This window comes from Rosa rugosa, chromosome 3 (genome assembly GCF_958449725.1).
Source record: "Rosa rugosa chromosome 3, drRosRugo1.1, whole genome shotgun sequence".
NCBI lineage: Eukaryota > Viridiplantae > Streptophyta > Magnoliopsida > Rosales > Rosaceae > Rosa > Rosa rugosa.
In genome coordinates this window covers 55,209,883-55,224,588 of record NC_084822.1, presented here as the reverse complement: position 1 = coordinate 55,224,588, position 14,706 = coordinate 55,209,883, and the positions used below count along the sequence as shown (strand labels likewise).

The window sequence follows — 14,706 nt, the reverse complement described above, 5'->3', positions numbered from 1 at the left end:
ATTTTATTTAAGGGAAATATTGAAATAAATGCCATTAAGCCCAATAAGCGAAAGCCCAAAATATGAAAAATATCGTTTTACTTCGCCTTTTCCATGGTATGGTACGAGAGGTTGAAAGAACTGGTGGTGGAGAGCGGAGCAACTATTCTTTATACTTGTCAAAACTACATGGAGATTTCCGTGAGGATTTAATGGACTCTATTGCTCCTCCACCACTTTGGTGCCACGAAAAACAATGGGTTTGGGTTTTAGGCTGAACCTCAAGTGTGGTTTTCCAATTCATAATTCTCATTGGCAGACCAGTTCTCCTTCCAAGCTTTCTTCAACTTCTTCTGGTCAGTTCATTGCCTCTTTCACCTTATGACACTTTTGCTTTGATATTTTGGTGCAGCTATTTTTTGCAACCTTGAACAGTTCATAATATGTTACTTCTGAATTTGGATGTGTATATAATTCATATCAGAAACAAAGAGTAATCCCAAATGTACCATCTGATTGGTCTTGTTCTGTCGAATCGATACAGTTAGAGGCAGGGAGGGCTCTTTCAGTTCAGCAAGGCTGTCCCCTTTGTCTGTTATTTCTGAGGAATGTGAGACTTCTAATAAAGATTCTTTCAAAGTCTACACGTGTCCATCTGCATCCCCACAACTCTTAGATGATGGTTACTCAGAAGTGGAAGAGAAGGTTTTCCTTTGCACTGATTTGTTGCTAAAAAGTTGAAATCTTTTCGTTATTTTTGCGTGAAGTTAATCTTATGATAGCTTTTACCTTTCAGATGAACATTAGGGGGATGTCAAAGAGTGGCTCACCTAACATGATTGATGATAAAGAGCACAGCTTTATATCCAGTGCAGGGTTAAGAACATCTCATTTTAGCTTGTTGCTGCAAAATCTTAATGTTTTGGAGGAGACTTTTGCTGATTCAGATGTGTCAAAGTTGGAAAAGGAGATCCTTTCGCAATTAGGAAGGCTTGGAGCTCTGAAGTTATTTGATATTTGTCTATCGAGAACGCTTAAAACCTCGAGCTTTTTGGATTTATCAGACATACCTACTGAGCCGATTGAAGAGCATAAGATGGAAAGGATGAATATTGTCCGTTCTGGCAAAAGGGAAGAACGAAAATTAAGGAAAAGAACATCAGATGATTCCAAAAAGTTTACTGGTTCCTTGCCTTTAAAACCAATGAAGGAAGGTTTTAAAAAGCCTACTCCTTCATCATTTAGAAAAGCATCGAATTCTAGAAGTCAAAGACTATTGTTGGCTAAAAATGAGGCAGAAATGTCAGTCGGAGTTAAGGTAGTACTGACATTCAAGGGTGTGGATTTAAAATAAAATTCACATGCATGAAAGATGTTTTTACCAGCTATAGTTTTGTATCATTACAGGTGATCGCTGACTTGGAGAGGCTTAAAGCAATGTTGGAGAAGGAAACTGGTAAAGTACCGACCTTAAGATGCTGGGCAGAAGCAGCTGGAGTTGATGAAAAGGTGCTGCAACAACAATTGCATTTCGGTTGGTATTGCCAAGATGAGCTTGTAAGGAGCAGTCGGTCCTTGGTTCTATACCTTGCTCGAAACTATAGAGGACTTGGAGTAGCCTTGGATGATTTGCTGCAGGTTTGATAAGCATATACTCTTGTAGTTGTCCACTGTTCTTGTTTTAATGAAGTACTAGTTCTTTTTCTTATTTAGAAGAATATTTCTAAGTCAACCTTGCCTTGAATATTTTACATGAGATTATGTTTTCATTCAATCTGACTATACAACTTTTAGGTTTTGAAAGAGTCATTGTTAAATTATAGACTGAATTATTTGAACTGGGTTAAAGTCCCACTTGCCATAAAATAAGAGGATGAAGAGTTTTACTTGGCAGTGACATTCCGTTCTTTGTTGATTATTGAAACAGATGATATACAACAATATGTTTCAGATGTCAAAACATAATGCAGAAACTTTAAATTATAACGAACTCTGTAGTACTACATGTATTTGTGATATTTATGTAATTTTTACTCTTGTTCTGTTAGTCTCTCTCTTAATGTTCTGTATTATTCAGGCTGGAAACCTGGGACTCCTACAAGGTGCAGAAAGATTTGATCCCTCGCGGGGTTACAGATTCTCGACCTATGTCCAATACTGGATAAGAAAATCAATGTCAAGATTGCTGGCACAACATGCCAGAGGGATCAAAATTCCTGTATGTTCCTCTTCTCTTTGAAAGACCTTCTACAGACAATATGCATGTCAGTCAATGCTGTGGTTGATCCTTGACTTGTTTTCATTTTAGAACACACTAAGTAAAGCAATAAATCGGATACAGAAGGCTCGAAAAGCCAATTACAGCAGCCACATGAAATACCCAGATGATGAAGAAATTGCAAAGATTACAGGTCTTTCTTTGGCGAAAATCAGATCGGCTAGCAGGTGTCTGAGAGTTGTGGGTTCAGTAGATCATAAGATATGGGAATGCTCAGCTGGGACGTATATGGTATATTAATCCTGCCAACTCTCTCTGCTTCTCTTGCATATGCATTTATAATTTTATATACATATTTTTCTTTTGCTGGGATTTAATGACCTAATGGGAATAGAACTGAAAAAGCAAAATGGAGATCAGTAGATCATAAGATATGGGAATGCTCAGCTGGGACGTATATGGTATATTAATCCTGCCAACTCTCTCTGCTTCTCTTGCATATGCATTTATATGTATAAAATTATTTTTCTTTTGCTGGGATTTAATGACCTAATGGGAATAGAACTGAAAAAGCAAAATGGAGATCAGTAGATCATAAGATATGGGAATGCTCAGCTGGGACGTATATGGTATATCAATCCTGCCAACTCTCTGTGTCTCTCTTGCATATGCATTTATAATTTTATATACATATTTGTCTTTTGCTGGGATTTAATGACCTAATGGGAATAGAACTGAAAAAGCAAAATGGAGATCAGTATCATTAGCTTACTTCAGTCATCTTGCATGTTCAGCTATAAAAACTCTCATAGTTAGTTACATGCGACAATTTGGAAGTCAAAACATTGGTGTTCCCTAGTGATGTTTTACGGTGCTAGAGATTATTTAATTTTATTTACTAGAAATCGTGTTTTGCATTTTTGTCCAGGAGTTTACTCCAGATATAGCAGTAGAGAGTCCTGAAGAACCTGTCATGCGGCAACACATGAAAAACGACATTCATGATCTGCTGGAAGGCTTGAATTCTAGAGAGAAGCAAGTTTTGGCACTACGATATGGTCTAAACTACTGCAACCCCAAGTCACTTGAGGAGATTGGAAGGCTTTTCCATGTGAGCAAGGAGTGGATACGAAAGATAGAAAAGAATGCTCTGACCAAGCTGAGGGATGAAGAAACCAACAAAAACTTGAGCCATTATTTGAAGCAGTGGTAAGTTTCAGAATAATGTCAACAGAAAGTCAGAAAGTTTAAGGTTTTCTATCAGAGCAAGTAGCTAGGCTGGGCGAATAGTCATCAGATATCGATTACTGTCACTACTTTCTGGGAAACATAATAGAATACACAAACTTACCATCACTATTGCAGCTGACAACTCTACCATGGGAATTTTTGTTTCTCCATTTGAGGATTATAATGCCATATATGTTAGCATTCTTTCAGTTTCCTGGACTGGTGGGGGGAAGTTCATGTGCTGATTGTTCTTGTAGATCCCTTTTCAGTTGACTGTATAGTGTATTTGTCACTGGTACATATGATGATATACTGATAATCTGATATGAATACCGTTATGTAAAAATCCTTTTTCATTAGCTGAATTATGAAATGATTGCTTGCCTTTGTTTTATTTTTATGGTAAGGTGATAGTCTATTAAGAGCGAATATTAGAAGTGATGTCGCATCTTTTTTAAGGCACAATAATGAGTGACATTATATAAGTAACTTCACATATTTTTCAACGCAACAAGTGCAGAAATTACCAATTTTGAAATCGGCTATTAAAAACATGAACTCAATGTCTGAAACTTTCGACATCATATGCACCTAAGTAACTTTTCATTTTCACTAATGCAACAAGTGCATAACGGGCATACCTTGGAATTGACAATTAAGGACTATGAACTCAAGGTCCGAAACTTTTTATGTTGTTTTACCTAAACATAAATGAGTTAGAATAGCCTTTATCCTCCTGGGCTCATGCCTAAGAAGATACCAAAAAAATAGCCTAAGATTGTACAATTGATAGATCACGATAAACAATAATAAGCCCGAGTTGTGACCCACTACTGTATTGATTTATTCCAACTTAACCACCTATAACACAAGCCATTTACGGTTATCATGTTAAATAACGACAAGTTAACACAATATCGGTACAATAGTGAGCCACATACCATGCTTGTCGTTGTTTAACACATCACTTGAGTTTAAGGAAAATGCATAAGCCACCAGCAGACACCGAGACAGTTTAGAGTCATGAGGTCCTTGCTTGTAGAATGTTGTACAACATGATCACCATCAAAATGAATGCTCGAACCGGACCGTAGACACTGTGTTTTGTTCTAATTATTGTTATCAATTTATTATTCTAATTTGTTGTATTGTTCTAATTTATTATTATTATTATTAATTTTTTACTCTATTCTTGTTGTGATTTTGGGTTTTATATTCCTTTGCTGATCTAGTAAATCTGCTCAATTATGCAACGGAAAATGGAAAACTGGTCCCCTTCACTTCAATAAAAGTTCCTTAAATTTTGTTGTCTCATTATTTAGGGCATGTATAACTCAAGCAGTCACTCTCCTCTCTTTTTTAGTACCGACATACCACCAAATTTACATTAAATAATGATTTATTAATTAGAGTTTTTTTTTAATAAAAGGAAACAAATAGTTAGTCCCATCTGAGCTGCTTTCACCAAATTTATACACGTGTCCGACCTTTAACCTTTTGCACTAACCATCAAACCCATTTTGTTAAGAAAAAACGTTTCCATCACCCAGCTCTCCCCCGTTGAGCAGTCACAGACCAATAGTCTTCAACCCTTCCATTGACAATCAAAGTCAAACTTCGGATAAGCAGCCTCCGTCGGTGCCTTGCTGGCACCACCTCTTCTCTTGGGTCACGCAAACAACCTCCTCCGCGGGTGACTCAACAGTTTAACCTCCACTTACGACTTTATTGCCTCGGACACGCGCCGCGTCCTGATGCAAAGTCCGTTATTTTCCTTTGTACGGCGTCGTTTTCCACGTTTGGTTCATTATCCGTTCTCCGTTATCCAAGAGAGTGTAGTAGACGTTCCATTACAGCAGCGTGAGATCCATCTTAATATATGATCCTGCACGCTCAACCCCACGATACACCAAACCGCCTCCACCAATGCCACTCGACCATGCACAGAGAAGAACCAGTAACCGCCTTACACAACCACAAGCTCACATGCACCCGACCGCAGAGGATCACCCCCATTATCTTCCCCAAAAATCAATGAACTCCCCTCTTTCTTTTCTCTCTCCTCCATTTCTTCTTGCAGAGCGATTTCTAGGGTTCTTCCTCCTCAGTTGGAATTTCAATTTCAAGTCCAGGTCTTCGAAAATCCAATTGAGCTCAGAATCCAATTCCAAAAGCTTCAAATCAAATGAGTAATGACTCTCGCCAATAGTGAATGGCTCGCTTTCACCCTCCCACTCTTCATTTCGCATTCTGCTTCATCCTCATAGCTCTAACCACAAACCCTAGCCTCCTCCTTGCATCCGAAGACGACGACGAGTTTTCTGATTCCAATCTCTTCCACCAGGATTACTCGCCACCGGCTCCGCCGCCGCCGCCGCCGCACCCGCCGTCGGTGTCCTGCACCGATGACCTCGGCGGCGTCGGCTCGCTGGACACCACGTGTCAGATAGTCTCTGATTTGAACCTCACCAGAGACGTGTATATAGCAGGGAAAGGAAATTTTTATATCCTACCCGGTGTGAGATTCTATTGCGATACTCCTGGTTGCTCCATAATCGTTAACGTTACTGGTAATTTTAGCTTAGGTAACTCGTCGTCGGTTTTCGCCGGAGCTTTTGAGGTCGTGGCGCACAATGCCAGCTTTCTCAACGGCTCAGTTGTGAACACGACGGCTCTGGCGGGGAAACCGCCGCCGCAGACGAGCGGGACCCCGCAGGGGATAGACGGTGCCGGCGGCGGCCATGGAGGGCGCGGCGCGTGTTGTTTGGTGGACCATTCGAAGCTTCCGGAAGACGTGTGGGGCGGCGACGCCTACTCGTGGTCGTCGCTGCAGAGGCCGTGTAGTTTTGGGAGCAGAGGCGGTTCGACGAGTAAGGAAGTGGATTATGGAGGCTTAGGGGGAGGGATAGTGAAGCTGGTGATTACGAATTTTCTGGAGGTGAATGGGAGTGTTTTGGCAGAGGGAGGTGATGGAGGTGCCAAAGGTGGAGGTGGTTCTGGTGGCAGCATCTACATTAAGGCTCAGAGAATGTAAGTTTCCTGAATCATTCCTCCTCATATGTTTTCTCTTTTACCCTTGGGCACCGAAAGAGAAAACACTCTTTGTTTGAAAGATTTTCTAGCTCAAAGAACTATAGTACAAAAACGAATGAGGTGAATCTAGTTTCTTGTACTTCTTGCTTTACTGGATTCTAGTTGTGCATTAAGACATGGTTACAGCATAAGCATTATTCAGCTGAACATTTCCCACCCTGTTACATTTCATTGTTGTGACGCCCCACGTGTTAGCTGATTGTAGTTTCCATCTGTTGAAGTTGTATCACTGCAAAATTTGTCGTATGCCTTCTTTTTATGGAACTGGTAGTGAATGCCTTTTAACAGATGTATGCTATTATGAAGTGCAGGACTGGTAGTGGCAGGATAAGTGCTTGTGGTGGTAATGGTTATGCTGGTGGCGGTGGTGGAAGAGTGTCAATTGATGTTTTTAGCAGGCATGATGACCCTTCAGTATTTGTGCATGGTGAGACATCTTTTATTTGACTGACATCGCTACATCTGTTTCTGTTTCTCATATTAATCACATTTTCAGGACCTCTTTTTTCAACTTTCTATGTAATTGTATGAGTCAGGAGGGGTTTATAATTGAAGATCTTGGTGTAGTCTGTCCAATAGGTGCATTTTAGTTGGACCACCATGTTCACAATAATTGCTCTGATTAAATAGGGTTCTTGAGATCTGTCTTTCCCTTTTTAAAGTCCTGGTTATTTGGTGGTTGAAGCTGTTCTATATAACACAAGGCAGTCCTCTTGTTCACTAGTTAGACTTCTTAAATGAATAACTTTAAATGCTTCTTGGTTTATTGAACTTGTTTTGTCTAATTCCTAGAAAGTGTATTCTACTCGAGAACTCAACTCGGGTTCTTTCCTTAAATTTCTGGTTCAAAGTTTAAAGAAATATGGATTTTTATATTAACATGAATTATGCAGTTAGCCTCCTCGGAGAAGAAAAAGATTTTGTTGGTAGTGATTAATTATTGTTGTGAAATGATTGGAGTATCATTTTATAAGTGTGCAATAGTTTGACCTTAATTATCTTATATGCAGGAGGAAGTAGCAATGCATGTCCAGAAAATGCAGGCGGTGCTGGTACTTTATATGATGCAGTTCCTCAAAGCCTTATTATTAGCAATCATAACAAGTCAACAGATACAGAAACACTTCTTTTGGAGTTTCCTTATCAGCCTCTTATGACAAATGTATATGTTCGAAATAAAGCTAGGGCTACTGTCCCTCTGCTTTGGAGTCGAGTCCAGGTTTGTAAAGCTCCAAATTTACACTTCGGATGTTGTTTCTTCCTATCCTTTACATTTTCATATTTTTGACTGGCTTAGTTGTACACTTTCTTGTTGAGGATAATAGATGCTGATTACAGAAATTTGAAAGTGGTTTCAACCCCCGTTATTGTGTCTTTAGACGTGGCACAAAAGATGCGATGACACACCACAGATAACAGAAATGCTATAGTGTTTTTTTATTTATTTTTTAATTTAATTTAAATTTGTAATTATGAGATACATTATGTTACATATGAGGTTTTAGGTTCAGTCAACCATTCTTCATGCAATGTACAGGTGCAAGGACAGATAAGTCTTCTCTGTGACAGTGTGCTTAGCTTTGGACTTCAACATTATGCTTCATCAGAATTTGAGTTATTGGCTGAAGAATTGCTAATGAGCGATTCTGTAATAAAGGTGAGTGGTAACTTTGTGGATTTTCCTTGTTTGCAGTTCCTTTCTTTAGTCTATATGCAATCGCATTGAATATATAACTTTTTCATTCGCTTCACCTATTTAATTATTTAATTCCTTGTCATGTGGATACCTCCTATATATGTGGTAGTTTAACAGACAGATTGCGCCACTGAGAGAGCTTGATTTTTGCTAAATTTTTGGTGCGTGGACTTTATACGACTCTAATTATAAGCTGATGATAAACTGGCCTTTCATTTATTATTACTCCAGGTGTATGGAGCCTTGCGCATGTCCGTAAAAATGTTCTTGATGTGGAATTCCAAGATGCTTATAGATGGTGGTGGAGAAGAAGCTGTTGACACATCCTTACTTGAGGCTAGTAACTTGGTTGTTCTCAGGGTAAATTGCCTACTATCTATGTGCATTTCGTGGAGTTTGTTGCTCATGATACATTCATGTTTGATGTATCATGTTTGACAACTAATCTTTTTAATAGGAGTCATCTGTGATACACTCTAATGCAAATTTGGGAGTTCATGGACAAGGGTTACTGAACCTATCAGGACCAGGAGATTGGATTCAAGCACAACGTCTGGTGCTATCACTATTCTACAGTATTCATGTAAGTGCTTGTTTAGTCAAATTGTCATTTTTTTTCCTTTGTACATGATTTTTTATAATTCCTTTTCCTTTATGAAGGTTGGGCCTGGATCTGTTTTGCGTGGCCCCTTAGAGAACGCAACATCTGATTCTGTGTAAGTTTTACCAGGGTTGTATTGTTTCTAGTCTGGTTGAATCTTCCCTCCAACTGTAGAGCTTTGTATCGTCTGCTGGCTGAAATACTAATTCTTTCTATTGTCATGTTCCATAGAACACCAAAGCTCTACTGTGAAAATGAAGATTGCCCGGTTGAGCTACTTCATCCACCTGAAGATTGCAATGTGAACTCCTCATTGTCCTTTACACTTCAGGTCTGAATAAGTTGAGTACCAAGTCATGAGGCTTTGTATTAACTGGTGCAGACAAGTTTACAGTGTGGCTTTGCTTTTTCAGATATGCCGGGTTGAGGATATCAATATTGCAGGCCTGATAAAAGGATCCATTGTTCATTTTCACAGGGCAAGGACCATTGCTGTCCACTCTACTGGAATGATAAGTGCATCAGGAATGGGTAAGCTTTCAGGAATCCACTCCTCCCCCAAAACACTTGCAGCAGAGTATATTTTTCGGGTGGATGACATACTTGTCTTCATGCAGGCTGCACTGGTGGTATAGGGAGTGGCACCGTTCTAAGCAATGGAATTGGCAGTGGTGGTGGGCATGGCGGTAAAGGTGGGGCTGCATGTATTAATGGTAGTTGTGTTGGGGGTGGAATCACATATGGGAATGAAAAGTTGCCTTGCGAACTTGGTAGTGGAAGTGGATATAACAGTTCAGCTGGTTCAACTGCTGGCGGTGGTATTATTGGTAAGCTTATGTTTTGAGTTGATAGGCTAGGTGGTTTTCATGATACAAGAAATTTGAATCTAGCCACATCCTAGTGCTTGACTGGTAGTTTTCCTTCTCAGCATATGCCCAGGGCTAAAGTAAAGCTAATATCTGCCAATTTCTCTAAGCTTGAATTTGATTATGGTTTAGTTGGTTGCTTGTGTTATGACTTGTTCATACTTATTTGAGTTCACTGTTACCATTTTCCAGTTCTTTTTCCCTTAGTAAGATATTGTATTTTCTCAAACAGTAATGGGTTCTTTAGAACATCCATTGTCAAGTATGTCTGTTGAAGGCTTGGTGACAGCTGATGGTGAAGATTCTGAAAATGGACGTCCTGGGGGTGGTTCTGGTGGAACTATACTTCTCTTCTTGCGTACATTAGATCTTGGTGAATCTGCCAATCTCTCGAGTGCTGGGGGATATGGGAGTTCCAATGGGGCAGGTGGTGGTGGTGGTGGAAGAATTCATTTTCATTGGTCAGACATTCCCACTGGAGATGTTTATCAGCCCATTGCAAATGTGGAGGGAAACATCCATGCAAGGTTTGTAGTCTAAGCATATTTTGTTATATACCACCATGATTAGGACACTTCTAAATTCCAATCCACCTTGTTTTCTGTTTCACTATTGCAGGGGAGGGACAGGCAGAGACCAGGGTGGTGCTGGAGAACATGGGACAGTGACGGGAAAAGCATGCCCAAAAGGGCTATATGGGACCTTTTGTGAGGTAGCTTACATTGTTTTTTGACGCAGTTGAAATCTATCTTTTGTGCTGTTTCATTTGTTAAACCACTTTGCTTCTGTTTATATTGCCAAAACTGTGTTTTTAATAAATTTGAATTTCTTTTAGTAAACCCTTTAGCATGTCCGATTGCTGCGACACTTATCATGTTACCTCTTAACCACTTGGGGATCTCTCTCTCTCTCTCTCTCTCTCTATAGATCAGTTGACAATTCAAACACTTGTATTGCTAAAATTCTTATTTTGTTATTTAGGAATGTCCACCTGGCACTTATAAGGATGTCATTGGGTCTGATGGGGCACTTTGTCATGATTGTCCTGTTGAAGAGCTTCCTCAACGTGCTATTTATATTTCTGTTCGAGGTACTTCCATGTAAATAGGGTAGCCAGAAGGCTTTTGGGTTCCCATGGAATCACATTCTTTTGCATCTTGTTTCCAGCTCCATATTGTGTTTCTTGTTGTGAAAATCATGTTATAAGTATTTTCTCTTCTTGTAATTAATCTAGCAAACACATTGTTCTCTTATCAGGTGGTGTTGCCGAGATGCCTTGTCCTTACAAATGCATTTCAGACAGATATCACATGCCAAACTGTTATACGGCTCTTGAAGAGTTGATCTACACATTTGGTGGGCCTTGGCTATTTGGTCTTCTTCTGATTGGTCTCCTCATCCTGTTAGCTTTGGTGCTAAGTGTCGCGCGTATGAAATTTGTTGGGGTTGATGAATTACCAGGCCCAGCTCCCACTCAACATGGCTCACAAATAGACCACTCTTTTCCATTTCTTGAATCATTGAATGAGGTTTCATTCTTGCATTATAAAACTTGTCCTCGTACTAATTTTTGCCTGAAAAATAAGGGTTTGGCACTTAATTTGCCCCCACTTTAGAGATTGCTAAGCTGGTATTTGTATTATAGGTTTTGGAAACAAACAGAGCTGAGGAGTCCCATAGCCATGTGCACAGAATGTATTTTATGGGTCCGAATACATTCAGCGAACCTTGGCATCTGCCTCACACTCCTCCAGAACAAATAAAAGAGATTGTGTGAGTTACTTGTATTTACTTATTTCTTTATATTTCAGTATCCCGGTATTTAAGAAACTTTGGAGGTTATGGTTGCTCTCTATCTATTTATAATCAATTTTTGATTCCAATATAGTATTCCCTCCTAATTTTTCTGATCTGGCAGATACGAGGGTCCATTCAATACATTTGTTGATGAGATTAATGCCATAGCCAATTATCAGTGGTGGGAGGGAGCAATGTACATCATTCTTGCTGTTCTTGCATACCCCCTTGCATGCTCATGGCAACAGTGGCGCCGAAGATTGAAATTGCAACGCCTGCGTGAATTTGTTCGATCGGAATACGATCATGCCTGCTTACGGTCTTGTCGTTCACGTGCTCTTTATGAAGGAATTAAGGTTAGAATGGCAAATTTCTAGTTTCAATTTGCCCTGGTTTATAACACGATGTTGATTACAATGAATATTTTGATGTGATTAATTCCATATATATAAGGATGCTTGAAACTAATTTGATGTGATTAATTCAACTAGAATGTGTAGGGGAAATTGATCTATATGCTCTCAGTAAGATTAGCTTTCATTGCTTCCTTCATGAGCTGTTATGTTGTTAATATCTGTTCTTTCCCTTTCTTTGGAACTTTTTTTCCCCCTTTGTATGCTTTGAAACTCTTTCATGGATTGTTTATATGTATCGCATTGTTGATTATTTATATAATCAATAGTAAGCCTTGTAATGGTTTAGTTGTATTGCTGTTAGGTAGCTGCCACTTCTGATTTAATGCTAGCTTATGTGGACTTCTTCCTTGGTGGGGATGAAAAGAGAACTGATCTTCCTCCTCGTTTACATCAAAGATTTCCTATGTCATTACCTTTTGGGGGTGATGGAAGTTACATGGCTCCTTTCTGTCTTCACAGTGATAATATTGTCACAAGTCTCATGAGTCAGGTTTGTTGAATGATGATGACAGATTCAAAAGCCAGTTGGCTGAACTTTTTTTTGTTCTTCCCAAGTGATAACTCCTGTACAGTTTATTTAACTGTAAAGATTTGTTTTGCAGTCGATCCCACCGACCACATGGTACCGTATGGTGGCTGGTTTGAATGCTCAATTACGCTTAGTTTGCCGTGGAAGGCTAAGAGTTACACTCCTTCCTGTCCTTAGGTGGCTTGAAAGCCATGCCAATCCGGCTTTGAGGAATTATGGTGTACATGTTGATCTTGCATGGTTTCAGGCTACAGCTTTTGGTTATCGCCATTATGGACTAGTGGTGTATGCTCTTGAAGAAGACCACATTGATGGAGCAATTGGAACTGAAGAATCACGGTAATGGCTTGTAATGTTTGTGTTTGGAAATAATTGTGTACTATTTTTGTCTTATTTTGACCTCTGCTTATTCTGTCCTCGTGTTAGATTAGTGTCAGAACTGGTTCTGCATAATGAAAATCTGTCCATGAGTTTATAACTAAAAACACATGCATATATATATATATTGCTAGAGTTGTGTTTTATGGTCGATACCCTTTCCTTGCAAATTGGCATGCTTTGATTAATGTAATAAAGATAACCTCAACATAACGTGCAAATGCATGAACTGAGATCAGTGGTTAGACAATACAAGAAACAATGGCAGTCATAACATCAAATAAAGAAGTCTAGATGTGTGGTAAAACACTAAAATTGAACAGATATATACATAAGTTTGTATAAAGCATATATGTCGTGGTTCACTTGGATGATAGCTGAGTTTGACTTTTGCTCTTTGATTTTCAGTGCAAATAGCATTTACGATGAAAATTCTTCTGGTCATTTGATAGAAGAACCACTCATAAGCCAATCTCACAGAAGCAATGTGAGGCGAAGGAGAGCATATGGAGGGATTGTAGATGCCAACAATGTACAAATGCTTATGGAACCGAGAGATATATTTTATCCTGTCTCTCTTATGCTTCGTAATACTAAACCCGTTGGACACCAGGTATCTCTCATCCTTGAACTAATAAAATATATACACACACTATATATATGTATTTAATAGTAATGTCTGTGCTCAGATTTTACATCTCTCATTCTGACATGTTTCTTTTGTGAACTGCAGGATCTTGTTGGTTTAGTCATCTCAATGCTTCTTTTAGGAGATTTTAGTTTAGTTTTGCTCACATTACTCCAACTGTATTCGTTTACATTAGTGGACGTCTTTCTGGTTCTGTTTATTTTACCGCTCGGCATTCTTCTCCCATTTCCTGCTGGTATTAATGCTCTGTTCAGTCATGGACCCAGACGTTCTGCCGGGCTTGCACGTATACATGCTCTGTGGAATCTTACATCCTTAATTAATGTTGTAAGTTGCTGTTTTCTAACTTGTGTTTTGTAAGTCTGTCTGCTGAGTTGAATAACAAATAAATAAGGAACTACTTGCTCTTTTAGTTATTGGATGGCTTATAAAAGGAACAAATATTTGGTGCAGTTTTCATAACTTCAAAAGTGTTTTTTTTGTTTTGGCCCTTGCGAATTATGTGCTGACCGGAAACTGGCAAATTATTACATATTCTTGGAATGATTGAATATGGCATATTGATCTGGCATAATCTGTTCTCAGGTGGTTGCTTTCGTTTGTGGATATGTTCACTTTAATAGTCAAGCATCGAGTAAAAAACATCCATTTCAACCCTGGAATATAAGCATGTAAGAAGATTCTGTTGCTGAAAGTGCTTCCTTAGTTCAAATATATGTTATATCATCGACATTGTATTCAACTAATGGGTTGTTTGCCTTTATTATCTGTGGTTGTGGTGCAGGGATGACAGTGAATGGTGGATTTTTCCTGCTGGTCTGGTTGTTTGTAAAATTTTTCAATCACAGCTAATCAATTGGCATGTAGCCAACCTGGAGATTCAAGACCGTTCCTTGTACAGCAATGATTTTGAGCTGTTCTGGCAATCCTGATAATTTTTAACAGGAGAATGCTCTTCCACATTAACATGGTTTTTGGCCCTTTTGTAATACATTTCCTCTGTACGCTATTTTGACAGTAGGAGTGAGTGACATAGGCAGGTAGCAAAAGAAAAATGTTGAATATGAATTGTGAAAGTGAAAAGAAATAGAAGAGAGAAAGATAGGCATTGATGTTAATGTAACCACTTTTGAACAATGTGATGCAGTTTTCTGTATATAGTAATTGGGGCATATACCCACTCTTTAGTGGATTCTAGTATCGGCATTGTCAATTCTTTTGCACTACTCGTCCTTCGGCCTGCTCACAAGTGTG

At 39.1% G+C, this 14,706-nt stretch overlaps 2 protein-coding genes across 3 annotated transcripts; both read left to right on the top strand.

Annotated features, from left to right (window-relative positions):
- The first annotated feature begins 112 nt into the window (after positions 1–112).
- Positions 113–3,821, top strand: LOC133736059 (RNA polymerase sigma factor sigC). Of its 2 annotated transcripts, none has more exons than XM_062163496.1 (7): positions 113–335; positions 524–684; positions 776–1,297; positions 1,387–1,617; positions 2,057–2,197; positions 2,288–2,488; positions 3,126–3,821. In XM_062163496.1, the coding sequence occupies exons 1-7, from the start codon at positions 236–238 to the stop codon at positions 3,408–3,410; spliced, it is 1,641 nt and encodes a 546-aa protein (XP_062019480.1). In that variant the 5' UTR covers positions 113–235; the 3' UTR covers positions 3,411–3,821. The 2 variants fall into 2 exon arrangements, with proteins under 2 accessions (XP_062019480.1, XP_062019481.1); XM_062163497.1 differs by having other exon boundaries at positions 184–335; positions 464–684.
- Positions 3,822–5,451: 1,630 nt separating this feature from the next.
- Positions 5,452–14,652, top strand: LOC133735722 (uncharacterized). Its single transcript, XM_062163156.1, has 22 exons — positions 5,452–6,457; positions 6,832–6,947; positions 7,531–7,739; positions 8,058–8,177; positions 8,448–8,576; positions 8,674–8,799; positions 8,877–8,932; positions 9,049–9,148; positions 9,231–9,348; positions 9,435–9,644; positions 9,916–10,210; positions 10,302–10,395; positions 10,665–10,773; positions 10,941–11,212; positions 11,329–11,456; positions 11,602–11,836; positions 12,198–12,386; positions 12,499–12,764; positions 13,212–13,416; positions 13,537–13,779; positions 14,038–14,123; positions 14,237–14,652. The coding sequence occupies exons 1-22, from the start codon at positions 5,640–5,642 to the stop codon at positions 14,382–14,384; spliced, it is 4,272 nt and encodes a 1,423-aa protein (XP_062019140.1). The 5' UTR covers positions 5,452–5,639; the 3' UTR covers positions 14,385–14,652.
- The last annotated feature ends 54 nt before the right edge of the window (positions 14,653–14,706 follow it).